Genomic DNA, 21,218 nt, shown 5'->3' on the forward strand with positions numbered 1-21,218 from the left:
TGATCAAGCTCTCTCCTGTCCAGATCAGCCTAGCTGTTATTGATCAAGCTCTCTCCTGTTCTCTCCAGATCAGCCTAGCTGTTATTGATCAAGCTCTCTCCTCTCCAGATCAGCCTAGCTGTTATTGATCAAGCTCTCTCCTGTCCTCTCCAGATCAGCCTAGTTGTTACTGATCAAGCTCTCTCCTCTCCAGATCAGCCTAGCTGTTATTGATCAAGCTCTCTCCTCTCCAGATCAGACTAGCTGTTATTGATCAAGCTCTCTCCTCTCCAGATCAGCCGTATAGAGTACATCCACTCTAAGAACTTCATCCACAGAGACGTGAAGCCAGACAACTTCCTGATGGGCCTGGGCAAGAAGGGTAACCTGGTGTACATCATCGACTTTGGCCTGGCCAAGAAGTACCGCGACGCCCGCACACACCAGCACATCCCCTACCGCGAGAACAAGAACCTGACCGGCACCGCCCGCTACGCATCCATCAACACACACCTGGGAATCGGTAGGATATATACACTATATATACAGAAGTATGTGGACACCCCTTCAAATTAGTGGATTCGGCTATTTCAGCGACACCCTTTGCTGTATAAAATCGAGCACATAGCCATGCAATCTCCATAGACAAACATAGGCAGTAGACTGGCCTTACTGAAGAGCTCAGTGACTTTCAACGTGGCACCGTCATAGGATGCCACCTATCCAACAGTCAGTTCGTTTAATTTCTGCCCTGTTAGAGCTGCCCCGGTTAACTGTAAGTGCTGTTATTGTGAAGTGGAAATGTCTAGGAGCAACAATGGCTCAACCGTGAAGGTGGGCCACACAAGCTCACAGAACAGAACACTTCCGAGTTCCAAACTACCCCTGGAAGCAACGTCAGCACAAGAACTGTTCGTCGGGAGCTTCGTGAAATGAGTTTCCATGGCCGAGCAGCCGCACACAAACCTAAGATCACCATGCGCCATGCCAAGCATCAGCTGAAGATGTTGTACTCTGGAGCATTCTCTGGCGTGATGAATCATGCTACACCATCTGGCAATCTGACGGATGAATCTAGGTTTTTCTGATGCCAGGAGAACGCTACCTACCCCAATGCATAGTGCCAACTGTAAGGTTTGGTGGAGGAGGAATAATGGTCTGGGGCTGTTTTTCATGGGTCAGGCTAGAACACTTAGTTCCAGTGAAGGGAAATCTTAACGCTACAGCATACAATTACATTCTAGACGATTCTGTGCTTCCAGCTTTGTGTGAACAGTTTGGGGAAGGACCTTTCCTGTTTCAGTATGACTATGTCCCCCTGCACAAAGCCAGGTCCATACAGAAATGGTTTGTCGATCGGTGTGGAAGAACTTGACTGACCTGTACAGAGCCCTGACCTTAACCCCATCGAACACCTGAATTGGAACGCTGACTGCGAGTCAGGCCTAATCACCCGTCCTCACTAATGCTCTTGTGGCTGAGTGGAAACAAGTCCCTGCAGCAATGTTCCAACATCTAGTGGAAAACCTTCCCAGAAGAGTGGAGGCTGTTATAGCAGCAAAGGTGGACCAACTACATATTAAGGCCCATGATTTTGGAATGAGATGTTCGACATGTCCACATACTTTTGGCCATATATATAAACCAACACATACACTAGTTACACACACCTGGGAACATGTACACAACACAAACATCCTCTCGCTCTCTCCCTCCCTCTCTTCTCTCTCCTCTACAGAGCAGTCTCGTCGTGATGACCTGGAGTCTCTTGGCTATGTCCTGATGTACTTCAACCTGGGCAGTCTGCCCTGGCAGGGCCTGAAGGCTGCCACTAAGAGACAGAAGTACGAACGCATCAGTGAGAAGAAGATGTCTACCCCCATCGAGGTCCTCTGTAAGGGATACCCATGTGAGTAGTTGAAAGACCTGTCTGTGGCTGGAAGTTGATGGGGGTTTCTGAAGTCAAAACAGATCGTTTTTGCGTAGTAGATCCTTGTACATGTAGAATTTCCACTCCCAGTCTTTGAAAGTGGATAGCTCTTCTGTGGTCCAAAGTGTGATGGATAGGGTTAGGAGTTTATCCTGAGCATGTGACCTAACCAGGAAGAAAGCTGATCAGATTCAGACGATCTGTTTGTAGTGTATGTCTTGTTGTCTTGGAGACGAGAGGATTCACATTCAGGCATTTTATTCCACATATATATATTATACAACTGGATTTATAAAAAGAGCTGTATTTTTACCCGTCCCCTCCTTTCTCCTCTCAGCGGAGTTTGCCACGTACCTGAACTTCTGCCGTTCTCTGCGGTTCGATGACAAGCCAGACTACTCGTACCTCAGACAGCTGTTCAGGAACCTGTTCCACAGACAGGGCTTCTCCTACGACTACGTCTTCGACTGGAACATGCTCAAGTTTGTGAGTAACATCTCTGCTACATCGGATTCATCACAATACTTTGTACACTCGTTCACTACTTCCCACAAATCTGAAAAGTGTCGGGATTGGTGGAGACATGGGCTAGTGGGAGTTTCCACTGTATTTCAAGTCAGTGAAGTCAACCAGTGCACAGTTTAGGAGGAAGGAGAGGTAATTGAGACATAGCAATGGAATGTCCAAGGTGGCCACCACGAATAGCAGTGGTGTCCCTGGCAACGGCAGCCATTTTGAATGCTGATTGAGCAAGTTCCTGGTCAATAAGATCCCATGGTGTTGTTGTGATAGTGAAGGGTTGGGAGGTGGGACAGTGTGACCGTTGTCTCCATGGTGTTGTTGTGATAGTGAAGGGTTGGGAGGTGGGACAGTGTGACCGTTGTCCCCATGGTGTTGTTGTGATAGTGAAGGGTTGGGAGGTGGGACAGTGTGGTCGTTGTTTCCATGGTGGTGTTGTGATAGTGAAGGGTTGGGAGGTGGGACAGTGTGACCGTTGTCTCCATGGTGTTGTTGTGATAGTGAAGGGTTGGGAGGTGGGACAGTGGGACCGTTGTCTCCATGGTGTTGTTGTGATAGTGAAGGGTTGGGAGGTGGGACAGTGTGACCGTTGTCTCCATGGTGTTGTTGTGATAGTGAAGGGTTGGGAGGTGGGACAGTGTGACCGGTGTCTCCATGGTGTTGTGATAGTGAAGGGTTGGGAGGTGGGACAGTGTGACCGTTGTCTCCATGGTGTTGTTGTGATAGTGAAGGGTTGGGAGGTGGGACAGTGTGACCGTTGTCTCCATGGTGTTGTTGTGATAGTGAAGGGTTGGGAGGTGGGTCAGTGTGACTGTTGTCTCCATGGTGTTGTGATAGTGAAGGGTTGGGAGGTGGGACAGTGTGACCGTTGTCTCCATGGTGTTGTTGTGATAGTGAAGGGTTGGGAGGTGGGACAGTGTGACCGTTGTCTCCATGGTGTTGTTGTGATAGTGAAGGGTTGGGAGGTGGGACAGTGTGACCGTTGTCTCCATGGTGTTGTGATAGTGAAGGGTTGGGAGGTGGGACAGTGTGGTCGTTGTTTCCATGGTGTTGTTGTGATAGTGAAGGGTTGGGAGGTGGGACAGTGTGACCGTTGTCCCCATGGTGTTGTTGTGATAGTGAAGGGTTGGGAGGTGGGACAGTGTGACCGTTGTCTCCATGGTGTTGTGATAGTGAAGGGTTGGGAGGTGGGACAGTGTGACCGTTGTCTCCATGGTGTTGTTGTGATAGTGAAGGGTTGGGAGGTGGGACAGTGTGACTGTTGTCTCCATGGTGTTGTTGTGATAGTGAAGGGTTGGGAGGTGGGACATTGTGACTGTTGTCTCCATGGTGTTGTTGTGATAGTGAAGGGTTGGGAGGTGGGACAGTGTGACCGTTGTCTCCATGGTGATGTATGTCTCTGTGTGTACAGGGCGCCAACAGGGCAGCGGAGGATGCAGAGAGGGAGAGGAGAGCCGGTGAGGACAGACTGAGACAGGGACAGGCCAGGGCCCCTGCAGGGGCCAGAGGGATCCCCTCGGCCTCCGGACGACCCAGAGGAGCACAGGACGCAGCCGCACCCACACCCCTTACACCCACCTCACACACAGGTTAGTGAAATCAAACGCACCCCTTACACCCACCTCACACACAGGTTAGTGAAATCAAACGCACCCCTTACGCCCACCTCACACACAGGTTAGTGAAATCAAACACACCCCTCACACACAGGTTAGTGAAATCACACACACCCCTTACACCCACGACACACACAGGTTAGTGAAATCACACACACCCCTTACACCCACGACACACACAGGTTAGTGAAATCACACACACCCCTTGCACCCACCTCACACACAGGTTAGTGAAATCAAACACACCCCTTACACCCACCTCACACACAGGTTACTGAAATCAAACACACCCCTTACACCCACCTCACACACAGGTTAGTGAAATCAAACACACCCCTTACACACACCTCACACACAGGTTAGTGAAAACACTGAATTGGTTAAATAAAGGTTGATCCCCAGGTATCTGTCCTCTATCCCAGGTATGGAGGTCTCTAACCCCAGGTATCTGTCCTCTATCCCAGGTATGGAGGTCTCTCTCTAACCCAGGTATCTGTCCTCTATCCCAGGTATGGAGGTCTCTCTCTAACCCAGGTATCTGTCCTCTATCCCAGGTATGGAGGTCTCTAACCCCAGGTATCTGTCCTCTATCCCAGGTATGGAGGTGTCTCTCTCTAACCCAGGTATCTGTCCTCTATCCCAGGTATGGAGGTCTCTCTCTAACCCCAGGTATCTGTCCTCTATCCCAGGTATGGAGGTCTCTCTCTAACCCCAGGTATCTGTCCTCTATCCCAGGTATGGAGGTCTCTAACCCCAGGTATCTGTCCTCTATCCCAGGTATGGAGGTCTCTCTCTAACCCCAGGTATCTGTCCTCTATCCCAGGTATGGAGGTCTCTAACCCCACGTATCTGTCCTCTATCCCAGGTATGGAGGTCTCTCTCTAACCCAGGTATCTGTCCTCTATCCCAGGTATGGAGGTCTCTCTCTAACCCCAGGTATCTGTCCTCTATCCCAGGTATGGAGGTCTCTAACCCCAGGTATCTGTCCTCTATCCCAGGTATGGAGGTCTCTCTCTAACCCCAGGTATCTGTCCTCTATCCCAGGTATGGAGGTGTCTCTCTCTAACCCCAGGTATCTGTCCTCTATCCCAGGTATGGAGGTGTCTCTCTCTAACCCAGGTATCTGTCCTCTATCCCAGGTATGGAGGTGTCTCTCTCTAACCCAGGTATCTGTCCTCTATCCCAGGTATGGAGGTGTCTCTCTCTAACCCAGGTATCTGTCCTCTATCCCAGGTATGGAGGTGTCTCTCTCTAACCCAGGTATCTGTCCTCTATCCCAGGTATGGAGGTGTCTCTCTCTAACCCAGGTATCTGTCCTCTATCCCAGGTATGGAGGTGTCTCTCTCTAATCCAGGTATCTGTCCTCTATCCCAGGTATGGAGGTCTCTCTCTAACCCCAGGTATCTGTCCTCTATCCCAGGTATGGAGGTGTCTCTCTCTAACCCCAGGTATCTGTCCTCTATCCCAGGTATGGAGGTGTCTCTCTCTAATCCAGGTATCTGTCCTCTATCCCAGGTATGGAGGTCTCTCTCTAACCCCAGGTATCTGTCCTCTATCCCAGGTATGGAGGTGTCTCTCTCTAACCCAGGTATCTGTCCTCTATCCCAGGTATGGAGGTGTCTCTCTCTAACCCAGGTATCTGTCCTCTATCCCAGGTATGGAGCGGGAGAGGAAGGTCAGCATGCGTCTTCATCGTGGAGCTCCTGTCAACATCTCCTCCTCAGACCTGACTGGACGACAGGACTCACGCATGTCCACCTCACAGGTAATGACACAAACACACAGGTTAGACACACCACCACACACACAACACCACGTATGTCCACCTCACAGGTAATGACACAAACACACAGGTTAGACACACCACCACCACACACAACACCACGTATGTCCACCTCACAGGTTAGACACACCACACACACAACACCCTGTATGTCCACCTCACAGGTAATGACACAAACACACAGGTTAGACACACCACCACACACACAACACCACGTATGTCCACCTCACAGGTTAGACACACCACACACACAACACCCTGTATGTCCACCTCACAGGTAATGACACAAACACACAGGTTAGACACACCACCACACACACAACACCACGTATGTCCACCTCACAGGTTAGACACACCACACACACAACACCCTGTATGTCCACCTCACAGGTAATGACACAAACACACAGGTTAGACACACCACCACACACACAACACCACGTATGTCCACCTCACAGGTAATGACACAAACACACAGGTTAGACACACCACCACCACACACAACACCACGTATGTCCACCTCACAGGTTAGACACACCACACACACAACACCCTGTATGTCCACCTCACAGGTAATGACACAAACACACAGGTTAGACACACCACCACACACACAACACCACGTATGTCCACCTCACAGGTTAGACACACCACACACACAACACCCTGTATGTCCACCTCACAGGTAATGACACAAACACACAGGTTAGACACACCACCACACACACAACACCACGTATGTCCACCTCACAGGTTAGACACACCACACACACAACACCCTGTATGTCCACCTCACAGGTAATGACACAAACACACAGGTTAGACACACCACCACACACACAACACCACGTATGTCCACCTCACAGGTTAGACACACCACCACACACACAACACCCTGTATGTCCACCTCACAGGTTAGACACACCACCACACACAACACCCTGTATGTCCACCTCACAGGTTAGACACACCACCACACACAACACCCTGTATGTCCACCTCACAGGTAATGACACAAACACACAGGTTAGACACACCACCACACACACAACACCACGTATGTCCACCTCACAGGTAATGACACAAACACACAGGTTAGACACACCACCACACACAACACCACGTATGTCCACCTCACAGGTTAGACACACCACACACACACAACACCACGTATGTCCACCTCACAGGTAATGACACAAACACACAGGTTAGACACACCACCACACACAACACCCTGTATGTCCACCTCACAGGTAATGACACAAACACACAGGTTAGACACACCACCACACACACAACACCCTGTATGTCCACCTCACAGGTAATGACACAAACACACAGGTTAGACACACCACCACACACACAACACCCTGTATGTCCACCTCACAGGTAATGACACAAACACACAGGTTAGACACACCACCACACACACAACACCACGTATGTCCACCTCACAGGTTAGACACACCACACACACAACACCCTGTATGTCCACCTCACAGGTTAGACTCTCACACACTTCTCCCAGGTCTGAAAACGTCGTCATGTTTCTAGCCTTGTTTTAATTGTTCTTCGTTCCTTTTCAACTCTCGCTGGTGACACTTTAACGATCAGCACCGCAGGCCGTCCACAAACAGTCACACAGGAATGTGAAACCTTTTCACTGGCATCATAAAAACATGGCTGTAATGTTGCAGGGTGTCAGTGTTTCCCCTATATTCATTTAGCAGTGGCGGGCCACCGCTGAAGAATAAAATAAAAAGTGTACTCTTAAAGGACTATAACCAGATATATAAAGTATGTAGAAAAGATAACAGACGGATATATATTATACATGAGATCATCTTTGAGAACTAACAATCACCAATATAAAAACTCGACGTTCAGGGAGAATCAGAAATTATAACACGTTAGTTCCTAATGTTTGAGTCACTCAGATGGCATAAGAACACGGCATAGGAACACGGCATAGGAACACGGCATAGGAACACGGCATAGGAACACGGGCATAGGAACACGGGCATAGGAACACGGCATAGGAACACGGCATAGGAACACGGCATAGGAACACGGCATAGGAACACGGCATAAGAACACGGCATAGGAACACGGGCATAGGAACACGGCATAGGAACACGGCATAGGAACACGGCATAGGAACACGGGCATAGGAACACGGGCATAGGAACACGGCATAGGAACACGGCATAGGAACACGGCATAGGAACACGGCATAGGAACACGGCATAGGAACACGGCATAGGAACACGGCATAGGAACACGGGCATAGGAACACGGGCATAGGAACACGGGCATAAGAACACGGCATAGGAACACGGCATAAGAACACGGGCATAAGAACACGGGCATAAGAACACGGGCATAGGAACATGGGCATAGGAACACGGGCATAAGAACACGGGCATAGGAACACGGGCATAAGAACACGGCATAGGAACACGGGCATAAGAACACGGGCATAAGAACACGGGCATAGGAACACGGGCATAGGAACACGGCGTAGGAACACGGCGTAGGAACACGGGCATAAGAACACGGGCATAAGAACACGGGCATAAGAACACGGGCATAAGAACACGGGCATAAGAACACGGCATAGGAACACGGGCATAAGAACACGGGCATAAGAACACGGGCATAGGAACACGGCATAGGAACACGGCATAGGAACACGGCATAGGAACACGGCATAGGAACACGGCATAGGAACACGGCATAGGAACACGGCATAGGAACACGGGCATAGGAACACGGCATAGGAACACGGGCATAGGAACACGGGCATAGGAACACGGGCATAAGAACACGGGCATAGGAACACGGCATAGGAACACGGCATAGGAACACGGCATAGGAACACGGGCATAAGAACACGGGCATAAGAACACGGGCATAAGAACACGGGCATAAGAACACGGGCATAGGAACACGGGCATAGGAACACGGGCATAGGAACACGGCAAAATGTGTAGAATTGCAGAAAACTAAAGTCCTGGGTGTGACTCAGACACCGGCTCTGAACTTCTGTGAATAAGCAGTGGAATGGCTAGTGAAAATAATATTCTGTATTCTATATTCTGTGTTCTATATTCTGTATTCTATATTCTGTGTTCTATATTCTGTGTTCTGTATTCTGTGTTCTGTATTCTGTGCTTGTTCATAATGTTTGGTCTAAACAAGGCACCGCTCCAATCAAAGAATCTGTCAACGTCTAGCTAGTTTAGTTTATACAGACCCTCATGGCGAACAGTCGCTGGCGTGTGACTGGTAACACCATATGGCTAAGCTGGCGGTCTGTTGGCATGAACATGGTGAGAGGGGTCATGCTGTGTCGTGTCAATATTATGGGATTTATGAAGATCTAAGACGGGTAACCACGATAACTAATATTTCATTGGTAGGGGGGGGTTCAACAAAATGGTGTCCAAGATTCATAATCGTACACTACATGACAAAAGTATGTGGACACCTGCTCGTCAAACATCTCATTACAAAATCATGGGTATTAATATTGAGTCGGTCCCCCGTTTGCTGCTATAACAGCCTCCAGTCTTCTGGGAAGGTTTTCCACTAGATGTTGGAACATTGCTGCAGGGGGACTTGCTTCCATTCAGCCATGAGCATTAGGGATGTTGGGTGATTTAGGCCTGGCTCGCAGTCGGCGTTCCAATCAATCCCAAAGGTTTTCAATGGAGTTGAGGTCAGGGCTTTGTGCAGGCCAGTCAAGTTCTTCCACACCAATCTAGACAAACTATTTCTGTGTGGACCTCGCTTTGTGCACGGGGACATTGTCATGCTGAAACAGGAAAGGGCCTTCCCCAAACTGTTGCCACAGAGTTGGAAGCACAGAATCGTCTAGAATGTTATTGTAGCGTTAAGATTTCCCTTCACTGGAACTAAGGGGCCTGAACCATGAAAAACAGCCCCAGACCATTATTCCTCCTCCACCAAACTTTACAGTTAGCACTATGCATTGGGCAGGTAGCGTTCTCCTGGCATCCGCTAAACCCAGAATCGTCTGTCAGACTGCAAGATGGTGATTCATCACTCCAGAGAACACATTTCCACTGCTCCAGAGTCCAATGGCGGCGAGCTTTACACCACTCCAGCCAATTCTTGGCTTGTGTGCGGCTGCTCGGCCATGGAAACCCATTTCATGAAGCTCCCGACTAACAGTTCTTGTGCTGAAGTTGCATCCAGGGGCAGTTTGGAACTCAGCAGTGAGTGTTGCAACTGAGGACAGATGATCTTTGCGCGTTTCAGCACTCGGCGGTCCCGTTCTGTGAGCTTGTGTGGCCTACCACTTCGCTACTGAGCCGTTGTTGCTCCTAGATGTTTCCACTTCACAATAACAGCACTTACAGTTGACCGGGGCAGCTCCAGCAGGGCAGAAGTTTGACCAACTGACTTGTTGGAAAGCACTTTGTAAGTCACTGAGCTCTTCAGTATGGGCCATTTCTACTGCCACTGTTTGTCTATGGAGATTGCATGGCTGTGTGCTCGATTTTATACACCTGTCAGCAACGGTTGTGGCTGAAATAGATGAATCCACTCATTTGAAGGGGTGTCCACATACTTTTGTGTGTGTATATATAGTGTATTGAATGGAGATGAACAAAAAGTCTCTCTCTATAAGTTTGGAGCAGAAACCACTCCAGCACTTTTCAACCTCCATCTAATACTGATAAAACACCATACTACACTTCATTTTAGTAACATTTAGACATCTTGGCTTCTTTATAGTATCTTTTAGTAATGTGCTGCCAGACAATTCTAGTCCTGTTTTCCCTCCTAACAAGTTGGTCCACCACAACAGCATTGTTCAACCTCTAACTGTATTCTCCTAGCAGTGACACATCTTGGCTTCTTCATAGCATCTTTTTTAGGTCGCTTCTCAAATGGAACCCTAATCCCTCTATGGTGCACTACTAGGGCGCTGGTTAAAAGTATTGTACGATACTGTGCATTAGGACAGTATTCAGACCCCTTGACTTTTTCCACATTTTGTTACGTTACAGCCTTATTATGAAATTGATTAAATAGGTTTTTTTTCTTAATCAATCTAAACACAATAACCCATAATGACATCACAGTAGCCCATAATTACATCACAATAGCCCATAATGACATCACAATACCCCATAATGACATCACAATAGCCCATAATGACAAAGCAATTTACATAAGTATTCAGACCCTTTACTCAGTAATTTGTTGACGCAACTTTAGCAGCGATTACAGCGTTGATTCTTCTTGGGTATGACGCTACAAGCTTTGCACACCTGTATTTGGGGAGTTTCTCCCATTCATCTCTGGAGATCCTCTCAAGCTCTGTCAGGTCGGATGAGAAGTGTCGCTGCACAGCTATTTTCAGGTGTCTCCAGAGATGTTAAATTGTGTTCAAGTCTAGGCTCTGGCTGGGCCACTCAAGGACATTCAGTGACTTGTCCCGAAGCCACTCTTGCATTTTCTTGGCTGTGTGCTTAGGGTCGTTGTCCTGTTGGAAGGTGAACCTTCGCCTTTCCCTCAATCCTGACTAGTCTCCCAGTCCCTGCTGCTGAAAAACATCCCCACAGCATGAAACTGCCACCACCATGCTTGACCGTAGGGATGGTGCCAGGTTTCCTCCAGACGTGACGCTTGGCATTCAGTCCAAAGACTTCAATCTTGCTTTCATCAGACCAGAGAATCTTGCTTCTCATGGTCTGAGTCCTTTAGGTGCCTTTTGGCAAACTCCAAGCAGGCTGTCATGCTTTTTACTGAGGAGTGGCTTCCGTCTGGCCACTCTACCAGAAAGGCCTGATTGGTGGAGTGCTGCAGAGATGGTTGACCATGTGGAAGGTTCTCCCATCTCCACAGAGGAACTCTGGAGCTCTGTCGAAGTGACCATCGGGTTCTTGTTCACCTCCCTGACCAAGTCCCTTCTCTCCCGATTGCCCAGTTTGGCTGGGCGGCCAGCTCTAGGAAGAGTCTTAGAGGTTCCAAACTTCTTCCGTTTAAGAATGATGGAGGCCACTGTGTTCTTGGGTAACTTCAATGCTGCAGAAATGTTATGGTACCCTTCCCCAGACCCGTACCTCGACACAATCCTGTCTCGGAGCTCTACGGACAATTCCTTCGACCTCATGGCTTGGTTTTTGCTCTGACATGCACTGTCAACTGTGGAACCTTATATAGACAGGTGTGTGCCTTTCCAAATCATGTCCAATCAATTGAAGTTGTAGAAACATCTCAAAGATGATCAATGGAAACAGGATGCACCTGAGCTCAATTTCGAGTCTGAATACTTATGTAAATAAGGTATTTCTGTTTTGTTTTCTGTTTCTTTTTCCCCAAAACTTTTGTCTTCGTCATTAATGGGTAGATTGATTGAGGTAAAACATTTAATTTAATCAATTTTAGAATAAGAGTAACGTAGCAAAATGTAGAACAAGGGGAAGGGGTCTGAATACTTTCTGAATGTAGTGTTTGTGGAATAGGATCTCATTTGGAACACACCTTTAGTAATGTGCTATTAGCCAGTTGTAGTGTTTTACCTCACACTCGGTTGTCTCCCCCTCACCGCCCCCCCTCCTCTCACCAACTCAGAATAGCATTTCCTTCGATCATCATCTGAGAAAGTAGCAGCTCGTCACGTCCTGGTGTGAACGGCTGGCTGGCTGCACCCGGTGAGTCACCACTGATATCCCAAATGGCACCCTATTCACTATGTCGTGCACTACTTTTGACCAGGTCCTATAGGGGGTAGTGGTCGGGAAGTAGTGCACTATAATATAGGGGAAAGGATGCCATTTTGGATACAGTCATGTTAGGTAAGAGTGTGGGTGTAGGTGTCCCTTCAACCTCACACTAATCCCCCTCCCTTTAGTGATATCTATAGGCTTCAGGCGTCCGCGGGCTTCTGGTCAACACTAGGGATTCTTCAATGAAGTGTTTGTTGTCATTCAATGAGAGAGGACTCGGTTTTTTTTCATGCACATTTCTTTCATTGAGAAATACTCCACTGAACTTAGATGTGAAGTTACGCGACTAAGAACTCCTTGGCAAAAACTTCAATTTATGACAGATTTCTGGAGTTATCTCAAATTAATTCTGGCTACGGCGTCTCAAAATGGACAAACAGTACTATTGCGTCTTTATTTCTTGTTTTTCAAGCAGGTTTTTTTAAGGGAGTATGCGAGCACACTCGTTGGGTTCGCCGAGTTCAGCTAGGCTCCAGATGAATGGAAGCATGCTGACGCCTTGAGGCTACGTCTTGATAGTCTAAAGACTACTTCACCCCCCCCCCCCCCCCCCTATAGATATATCTATGGGTTAGGCTATGTCTTGATAGTCTAAAGACTATTCCCCCCCCTATAGATATATCTATGGGTTAGGCTACGTCTTGATAGTCTAAAGACTATTTCACCCCCCCCCCCCCTATAGAAATATCTATGGGTTAGGCTACGTCTTGATAGTCTAAAGACTATTTCAACCCCCACCCTAACCCCCTATAGAAACAGGTCACATCTCAATAGTCTATAGCCAAGTCTATATATAGTATGACTCAGGTCTAAAGTGACTTGACAGGTGAAAAGGTGAAACAGACAGGTGTCTGTGACAGGTGAAAAGGTATTTTACACTCAGAGAAACAGAGTATGCCATAGTAGAAACACCCCGTAAGGCTCCACTCTGGAAACTCCGGTTCTGGAGGACCAGAAACATTCCATTCTGGAACTCTTGGTGATGTAATAAAGAAGAGATGGCGTTCTATCCACAGATTCAGTTCCATGTTCTGCATTCCCCAATGAATAGGAATTCCAGTTCTCTAGAACAAGGATTCTAACCATCTCTGAACCCTCATGACCTTGTAAAATAGTTCATAACCCCTGTACTTGACCACAGCCCTCCTTAACTAGGTCTGGTTCTCCTCATGACCTTACAAGACTGTAGGATATGGGCTATTTAACATAAGTTTTAAGGTAGACCTTCACTGACCCTGACAATACCCTCTGTTAGGTAGTGTTTGGTTTAAGCTCTTCCATTCACAGTTCTCTGAGGTGGTTTGGGTTTCTGTATGTTCTCTGAGGTGGTTTGGGTTTCTGTATGTTCTCTGAGATGGTTTGGGTTTCTGTATGTTCTCTGAGATGGTTTGGGTTTCTGTATGTTCTCTGAGATGGGTTGGGTTTCTGTATGTTCTCTGAGATGGGTTGGGTTTCTGTAAGTTCTCTGAGATGGTTTGGGTTTCCGTATGTTCTCTGAGATGGGTTGGGTTTCTGTAAGTTCTCTGAGATGGGTTGGGTTTCTGTATGTTCTCTGAGATGGTTTGGGTTTCTGTATGTTCTCTGAGATGGGTTGGGTTTCTGTAAGTTCTCTGAGATGGGTTGGGTTTCTGTAAGTTCTCTGAGATGGGTTGGGTTTCTGTATGTTCTCTGAGATGGTTTGGGTTTCTGTATGTTCTCTGAGATGGTTTGGGTTTCTGTATGTTCTCTGAGATGGGTTGGGTTTCTGTATGTTCTCTGAGATGGGTTGGGTTTCTGTATGTTCTCTGAGATGGTTTGGGTTTCTGTATGTTCTCTGAGATGGGTTGGGTTTCTGTATGTTCTCTGAGATGGGTTGGGTTTCTGTATGTAACAGCCACTGCCAGATGCCTGACTGTATTTATACAGAAATAATTAACTATAATCCACCTGCTGCATCCAAACACCCTCATCCAAACTATCATTTCAGTTTGATGTTCTCAAGCTAAGCGTGCGCGCGTGCCAGCCAGTTGAGGAAATAGAGAAAGTATTGTTGTAATACTCAGCCAGCCAGTTGAGGAAATAGAGAAAGTATTGTTGTAATACTCAGCCAGCCAGTTGAGGAAATAGAGAAAGTATTGTTGTAATACTCAGCCAGCCAGTTGAGGAAATAGAGAAAGTATTGTTGTAATACTCCAGTGTTCTGGCTGCAACCTGCCCTCCTTATTGAATTTACATTTACATTTAAGTCATTTAGCAGACGCTCTTATCCAGAGCGACTTACAAATTGGTGCATTCACCTTATGACATCCAGTGGAACAGCCACTTTACAATAGTGCATCTAAATCTTTTAGGGGGGGGGGGGGGGCAGAAGGATTGCTTTATCCTATCCTAGGTATTCCTTGAAGAGGTGGGGTTTCAGGTGTCTCCGGAAGGTGGTGATTGACTCCGCTGTCCTGGCGTCGTGAGGGAGTTTGTTCCACCATTGGGGTGCCAGAGCAGCGAACAGTTGACTGGGCTGAGCGGGAACTGTACTTCCTCAGTGGTAGGGAGGCGAGCAGGCCAGAGGTGGATGAACGCAGTGCCCTTGTTTGGGTGTAGGGCCTGATCAGAGCCTGAAGGTACTGAGGTGCCGTTCCCCTCACAGCTCCGTAGGCAAGCACCATGGTCTTGTAGCGGATGCGAGCTTCAACTGGAAGCCAGTGGAGAGAGCGGAGGAGCGGGGTGACGTGAGAGAACATGGGAAGGTTGAACACCAGACGGGCTGCGGCGTGGCTGGCCTTCACCTGTTACACTATTATACTGTTAATATACACTGTTATATTACTATTAGACTGTTAATATATATACTGTTATATTACTATTAGACTGTTAATATATATACTGTTATATTACTATTAGACTGTTAATATATACACTGTTATATTACTATTAGACTGTTAATATATATACTGTTATATTAGTATTAGACTGTTAATATATATACTGTTATATTACTATTAGACTGTTAATATATATACTGTTATATTACTATTAGACTGTTAATATATATACTGTTATTTAAAATAAATATATAATAATGATTTAACCTTTATTTAACTAGGCAAGTCAGTTAAGAACTAATTCTTATTTACAATGACGGCTTACTGGGGAACAGTGGGTTAACTGCCTTGTTCAGGGGCAGAACGACAGATCTTTACTTTGTCAGCTCGGGGATTCGATCTAGCAACCTTTCGGTTATTGGGCCAACGCTCTAACCACTAGGCTACCTGCTGCCCCACTGGATGTTCAGTTCGACTCTCTTCCTGTCTAGAGGCATAATCACTGTCCTCTAGTCACGTTAATACATCCTTCAATCAGCTTATAGAAAGACCATGATGTACGTGACGGAAGTGTCTGTTCTGTTCTTTTGTTCTGTCTCTGTCACTCATGGACCCTTCTCGCCCTCTAGTGGAGGGAGGCCACATTACAGCCCAGCCTCAGTCCTCTCCACAATCCTGTTGCTTATCAAATCACAGGTTGTTGGTCACATACACGTGTTTAACAGATGTTATTGGTCACATACACGTGTTTAGCAGATGTTATTGGTCACATACACGTGTTTAGCAGATGTTATTGGTCACATACACGTATTTAGCAGATGTTATTGGTCACATACACATGGTTAGCAGATGTTATTGGTCACATACACGTATTTAGCAGATGTTATTGGTCACATACACATGGTTAGCAGATGTTATTGATCCATACACATATTTAACAGATGTTATTGGTCACATACACCTATTTAGCAGATGTTATTGATCCATACACATATTTAACAGATGTTATTGGTCACATACACCTATTTAGCAGATGTTATTGGTCACATACACATATTTAGCAGATGTTATTGCTGCTTAGTGGTCTGCCCTAGTGGTCTGCCCTAGTGGTCTCCCGAGTGGTCTCCCGAGTGGCGCAGCGGTCTAAGGCACTGCTTCTCAGTGCTTGAGGCCTCACTACAGACACTCTGGTTCGATTCCAGGCTGTATCGTAACCGTCTGTGATTGGGAGTCCCATAGGGTGGCGCACAATTGGCCCAGCTTCGTCCGGGTTTGGCCGGTGTAAGCCGTCATTGTAAATAAGAATTTGGTTAAAATATTTGTAAAAATGCCCTACAACAGGTCATCAGACTGTTAAATAGCCATCACTAGCCAGCTTCTACCCGGTTATGTAACCCTGCACAGTAGAGGCTGCTGCCCCATATACATAGACTTGAAATCCCTGGCCACTCTAATAATAGAACACTAGTCACTTTAATAATGTTTACATATTTGACATTACTCATCTCATATGTATATACTGTATTCTATTCTACTGTATCTTAGTCTATGCCGCTTTGACACTGCTCGTCCAAATATGTATAGATTCTTAATTCCATTCCTTTACTTAGATTTGTGTGAATTGTTGTGCAATTATTAGATATTATTTGTTCGATATTACTGTACCGTTTCGCTCCACCTGCAATAACATCTGCTAAACGTGTATATTTGATTCTTGTAGCGAAATGTAACTTATTCTGTTGGAAACGTGACGTATAGAACTGAATGGATCACTGTTCTACATTACTGAAGATCTAGCCTGGTCCCAGATCTGTTGTCTCCTTCTATAGCCTGGTCCCAGATCAGTGGTCTCCTTCTATAGCCTGGTCCCAGATCTGTCCTCTCCTTCTGTAGCCTGGTCCCAGATCAGTGGTCTCCTTCTATAGCCTGGTCCCAGATCTGTCGTCTCCTTCTATAGCCTGGTCCCAGATCAGTTGTCTCCTTCTATAAACTGGTCCCAGATCTGTCGTCTCCTTCTATAGCCTGGTCCCAGATCTGTCCTCTCCTTCTATAGCCTGGTCCCAGATCTGTCCTCTCCTTCTATAGCCTGGTCCCAGATCTGTCGTCTCGTTCTATAGCCTGGTCCCAGATCTGTCGTCTCCTTCTATAGCCTGGTCCCAGGTCTGTCGTCTCCTTCTATAGCCTGGTCCCAGGTCTGTGGTCTCCTTCTATAGCCTGGTCCCAGATCTGTGGTCTCCTTCTATAGCCTGGTCCCAGATCTGTGGTCTCCTTCTATAGCCTGGTCCCAGGTCTGTCGTCTCCTTCTATAGCCTGGTCCCAGGTCTGTCGTCTCCTTCTATAGCCTGGTCCCAGGTCTGTCGTCTCCTTCTATAGCCTGCTCCCAGATCTGTCGTCTCCTTCTATAGCCTGCTCCCAGGTCTGTCGTCTCCTTCTATAGCCTGCTCCCAGGTCTGTCGTCTCCTTCTATAGCCTGCTCCCAGGTCTGTCGTCTCCTTCTATAGCCTGCTCCCAGGTCTGTCGTCTCCTTCTATAGCCTGCTCCCAGGTCTGTCGTCTCCTTCTATAGCCTGCTCCCAGGTCTGTGGTCTCCTTCTATAGCCTGGTCCCAGATCTGTGGTCTCCTTCTATAGCCTGGTCCCAGATCTGTCGTCTCCTTCTATAGCCTGGTCCCAGGTCTGTCGTCTCCTTCTATAGCCTGGTCCCAGGTCTGTCGTCTCCTTCTATAGCCTGGTCCCAGATCTGTCGTCTCCTTCTATAGACTGGTCCCAGATCTGTCGTCTCCTTCTATAGCCTGGTCCCAGGTCTGTCGTCTCCTTCTATAGCCTGGTCCCAGGTCTGTCGTCTCCTTCTATAGCCTGGTCCCAGATCTGTCGTCTCCTTCTATAGCCTGGTCCCAGATCTGTCCTCTCCTTCTATAGCCTGGTCCCAGGTCTGTCGTCTCCTTCTATAGCCTGGTCCCAGGTCTGTCGTCTCCTATAGCCTGGTCCCAGGTCTGTCGTCTCCTATAGCCTGGTCCCAGGTCTGTCGTCTCCTTCTATAGCCTGGTCCCAGGTCTGTCGTCTCCTTCTATAGCCTGCTCCCAGATCTGTCGTCTCCTTCTATAGCCTGCTCCCAGGTCTGTCGTCTCCTTCTATAGCCTGCTCCCAGGTCTGTCGTCTCCTTCTATAGCCTGCTCCCAGGTCTGTCGTCTCCTTCTATAGCCTGGTCCCAGGTCTGTCGTCTCCTTCTATAGCCTGGTCCCAGATCAGTGGTCTCCTTCTATAGCCTGGTCCCAGATCTGTCCTCTCCTTCTGTAGCCTGGTCCCAGATCTGTCCTCTCCTTCTGTAGCCTGGTCCCAGATCAGTGGTCTCCTTCTATAGCCTGGTCCCAGATCTGTCGTCTCCTTCTATAGCCTGGTCCCAGATCTGTCCTCTCCTTCTATAGCCTGGTCCCAGATCTGTCCTCTCCTTCTATAGCCTGGTCCCAGATCTGTCGTCTCGTTCTATAGCCTGGACCCAGATCTGTCGTCTCCTTCTATAGCCTGGTCCCAGGTCTGTCGTCTCCTTCTATAGCCTGGTCCCAGGTCTGTCGTCTCCTTCTATAGCCTGCTCCCAGATCTGTCGTCTCCTTCTATAGCCTGCTCCCAGGTCTGTCGTCTCCTTCTATAGCCTGCTCCCAGGTCTGTCGTCTCCTTCTATAGCCTGCTCCCAGGTCTGTCGTCTCCTTCTATAGCCTGCTCCCAGGTCTGTCGTCTCCTTCTATAGCCTGCTCCCAGGTCTGTCGTCTCCTTCTATAGCCTGCTCCCAGGTCTGTCGTCTCCTTCTATAGCCTGGTCCCAGGTCTGTCGTCTCCTTCTATAGCCTGGTCCCAGGTCTGTCGTCTCCTTCTATAGCCTGCTCCCAGGTCTGTCGTCTCCTTCTATAGCCTGCTCCCAGGTCTGTCGTCTCCTTCTATAGCCTGGTCCCAGGTCTGTCGTCTCCTTCTATAGCCTGGTCCCAGGTCTGTCGTCTCCTTCTATAGCCTGGTCCCAGATCCGTGGTCTCCTTCTATAGCCTGGTCCCAGGTCTGTCGTCTCCTTCTATAGCCTGGTCCCAGGTCTGTCGTCTCCTTCTATAGCCTGGTCCCAGATCTGTCGTCTCCTTCTATAGCCTGGTCCCAGATCTGTCGTCTCCTTCTATAGCCTGGTCCCAGATCTGTCGTCTCCTTCTATAGCCTGGTCCCAGATCTGTCGTCTCCTTCTATAGCCTGGTCCCAGGTCTGTCGTCTCCTTCTATAGCCTGGTCCCAGGTCTGTTGTCTCCTTCTATAGCCTGGTCCCAGATCTGTTGTCTCCTTCTATAGCCTGGTCCCAGGTCTGTTGTCTCCTTCTATAGCCTGGTCCCAGGTCTGTCCTCTCCTCTCCTGTTCAACCTCTTACATCCCTCCAAGTCCCATTTTCTAATGTGTAATGTCACTATCTATGGCTACTCTACTAACTTCTCACTCTCTCTCTGTCTGTCCCCCCCCCCCCCTCTCTCTCCTCCAGGCTCTCTCTCGTGTCACCCCCAGTGGCCTCCAGTCAGCAGCCCCTCGATGAGTCCCTCTGTCCCCCATCACCACCACCATCACCCTGGAGGGTTAAACCATGCACGGCCCTAACCATACCACACACCAACACACACTTCAATACCTGTAGGACGCTTACTGAAACAACCAGTCAACCCATCAGATGCCTGGACTCTTACACAATCAACCAATCAAAAGGCAGGACAAGGACCTCTTCATCCGCTCTCAACTCCATCCATCCAACCAGCCAATCAAAACACACAGACTGATGCTCTGCCTCTTTGACATCAACTGATCTCTGCTAAGTAACACGCTTATGCTGTTGTAACAGGGTGGACGACTCACACTCACACTCACACACACAGACACAGACACTCACACTCACACTCACACACACGACTCAGAGAGCGTTCAGCCGTGCTCTTGATATCACTTTGTCAGAGGACGTCTGGCTTTGGAGGAGATGAGACGGGGATGGAGGAGGAGAAACGAGAGGGGAAGGAGGGATGTTGTTGCCCCTGGCACACCCAGAACAGTCACTGCCCCCCGCCCCCCCCCTGCTATGTAAACCCTAGCGAGGACACTGACATGGGGCACACAGACCTACTTAACGCCCCTTACACGCCTCATCCTCCATCGCTTCTCTCCATCTCTCCTCCTCCATCGCTTCTCTCCCTCTCTCCTCCTCCACCGCTTCTCTCCCTCTCTCCTCCTCCACCGCTTCTCTCCCTCTCTCCTCCTCCACCGCTTCTCTCCCTCTCTCCTCCTCCACCGCTTCTCTCCCTCTCTCCTCCTCCACCGCTTCTCTCCCTCTCTCCTCCTCCACCGCTTCTCTCCCTCTCTCCTCCTCCACCGCTTCTCTCCCTCTCTCCTCCTCCACCGCTTCTCTCCCTCTCTCCTCCTCCACCGCTTCTCTCCCTCTCTCCTCCTCCACCGCTTCTCTCCCTCTCTCCTCCTCCACCGCTTCTCTCCCTCTCTCCTCCTCCACCGCTTCTCTCCCTCTCTCCTCCTCCACCGCTTCTCTCCCTCTCTCCTCCTCCACCGCTTCTCTCCCTCTCTCCTCCTCCACCGCTTCTCTCCCTCTCTCCTCCTCCACCGCTTCTCTCCCTCTCTCCTCCTCCACCGCTTCTCTCCCTCTCTCCTCCTCCACCGCTTCTCTCCCTCTCTCCTCCTCCACCGCTTCTCTCCCTCTCTCCTCCTCCACCGCTTCTCTCCCTCTCTCCTCCTCCACCGCTTCTCTCCCTCTCTCCTCCTCCACCGCTTCTCTCCCTCTCTCCTCCTCCACCGCTTCTCTCCCTCTCTCCTC

The 21,218-nt window shown here is 48.6% G+C and overlaps 1 protein-coding gene across 2 annotated transcripts in view; it reads left to right on the plus strand.

Moving 5' to 3' along the window:
• LOC129833728 (casein kinase I-like) overlaps positions 1 to 20,586 on the plus strand; it is a 75,471-nt gene extending 54,885 nt beyond the window's left edge. The window contains exons 4-9 of one of the 2 annotated variants that reach the window (XM_055898509.1): positions 274 to 502; positions 1,718 to 1,888; positions 2,247 to 2,395; positions 3,840 to 4,017; positions 5,700 to 5,809; positions 12,437 to 13,111. In XM_055898509.1, coding sequence (XP_055754484.1) covers positions 274 to 502; positions 1,718 to 1,888; positions 2,247 to 2,395; positions 3,840 to 4,017; positions 5,700 to 5,809; positions 12,437 to 12,472 — 873 coding nt within the window. In that variant the 3' untranslated portion in view covers positions 12,473 to 13,111. Of the gene's footprint in view, positions 1 to 273; positions 503 to 1,717; positions 1,889 to 2,246; positions 2,396 to 3,839; positions 4,018 to 5,699; positions 5,810 to 12,436; positions 13,112 to 19,892 lie in introns of those variants that run through there. The other variant, XM_055898508.1, reaches the window with a different exon arrangement.
• The last annotated feature ends 632 nt before the right edge of the window (positions 20,587 to 21,218 follow it).

Source organism: Salvelinus fontinalis, chromosome 34 (genome assembly GCF_029448725.1).
Source record: "Salvelinus fontinalis isolate EN_2023a chromosome 34, ASM2944872v1, whole genome shotgun sequence".
In the NCBI taxonomy this organism is placed as follows: domain Eukaryota; kingdom Metazoa; phylum Chordata; class Actinopteri; order Salmoniformes; family Salmonidae; genus Salvelinus; species Salvelinus fontinalis.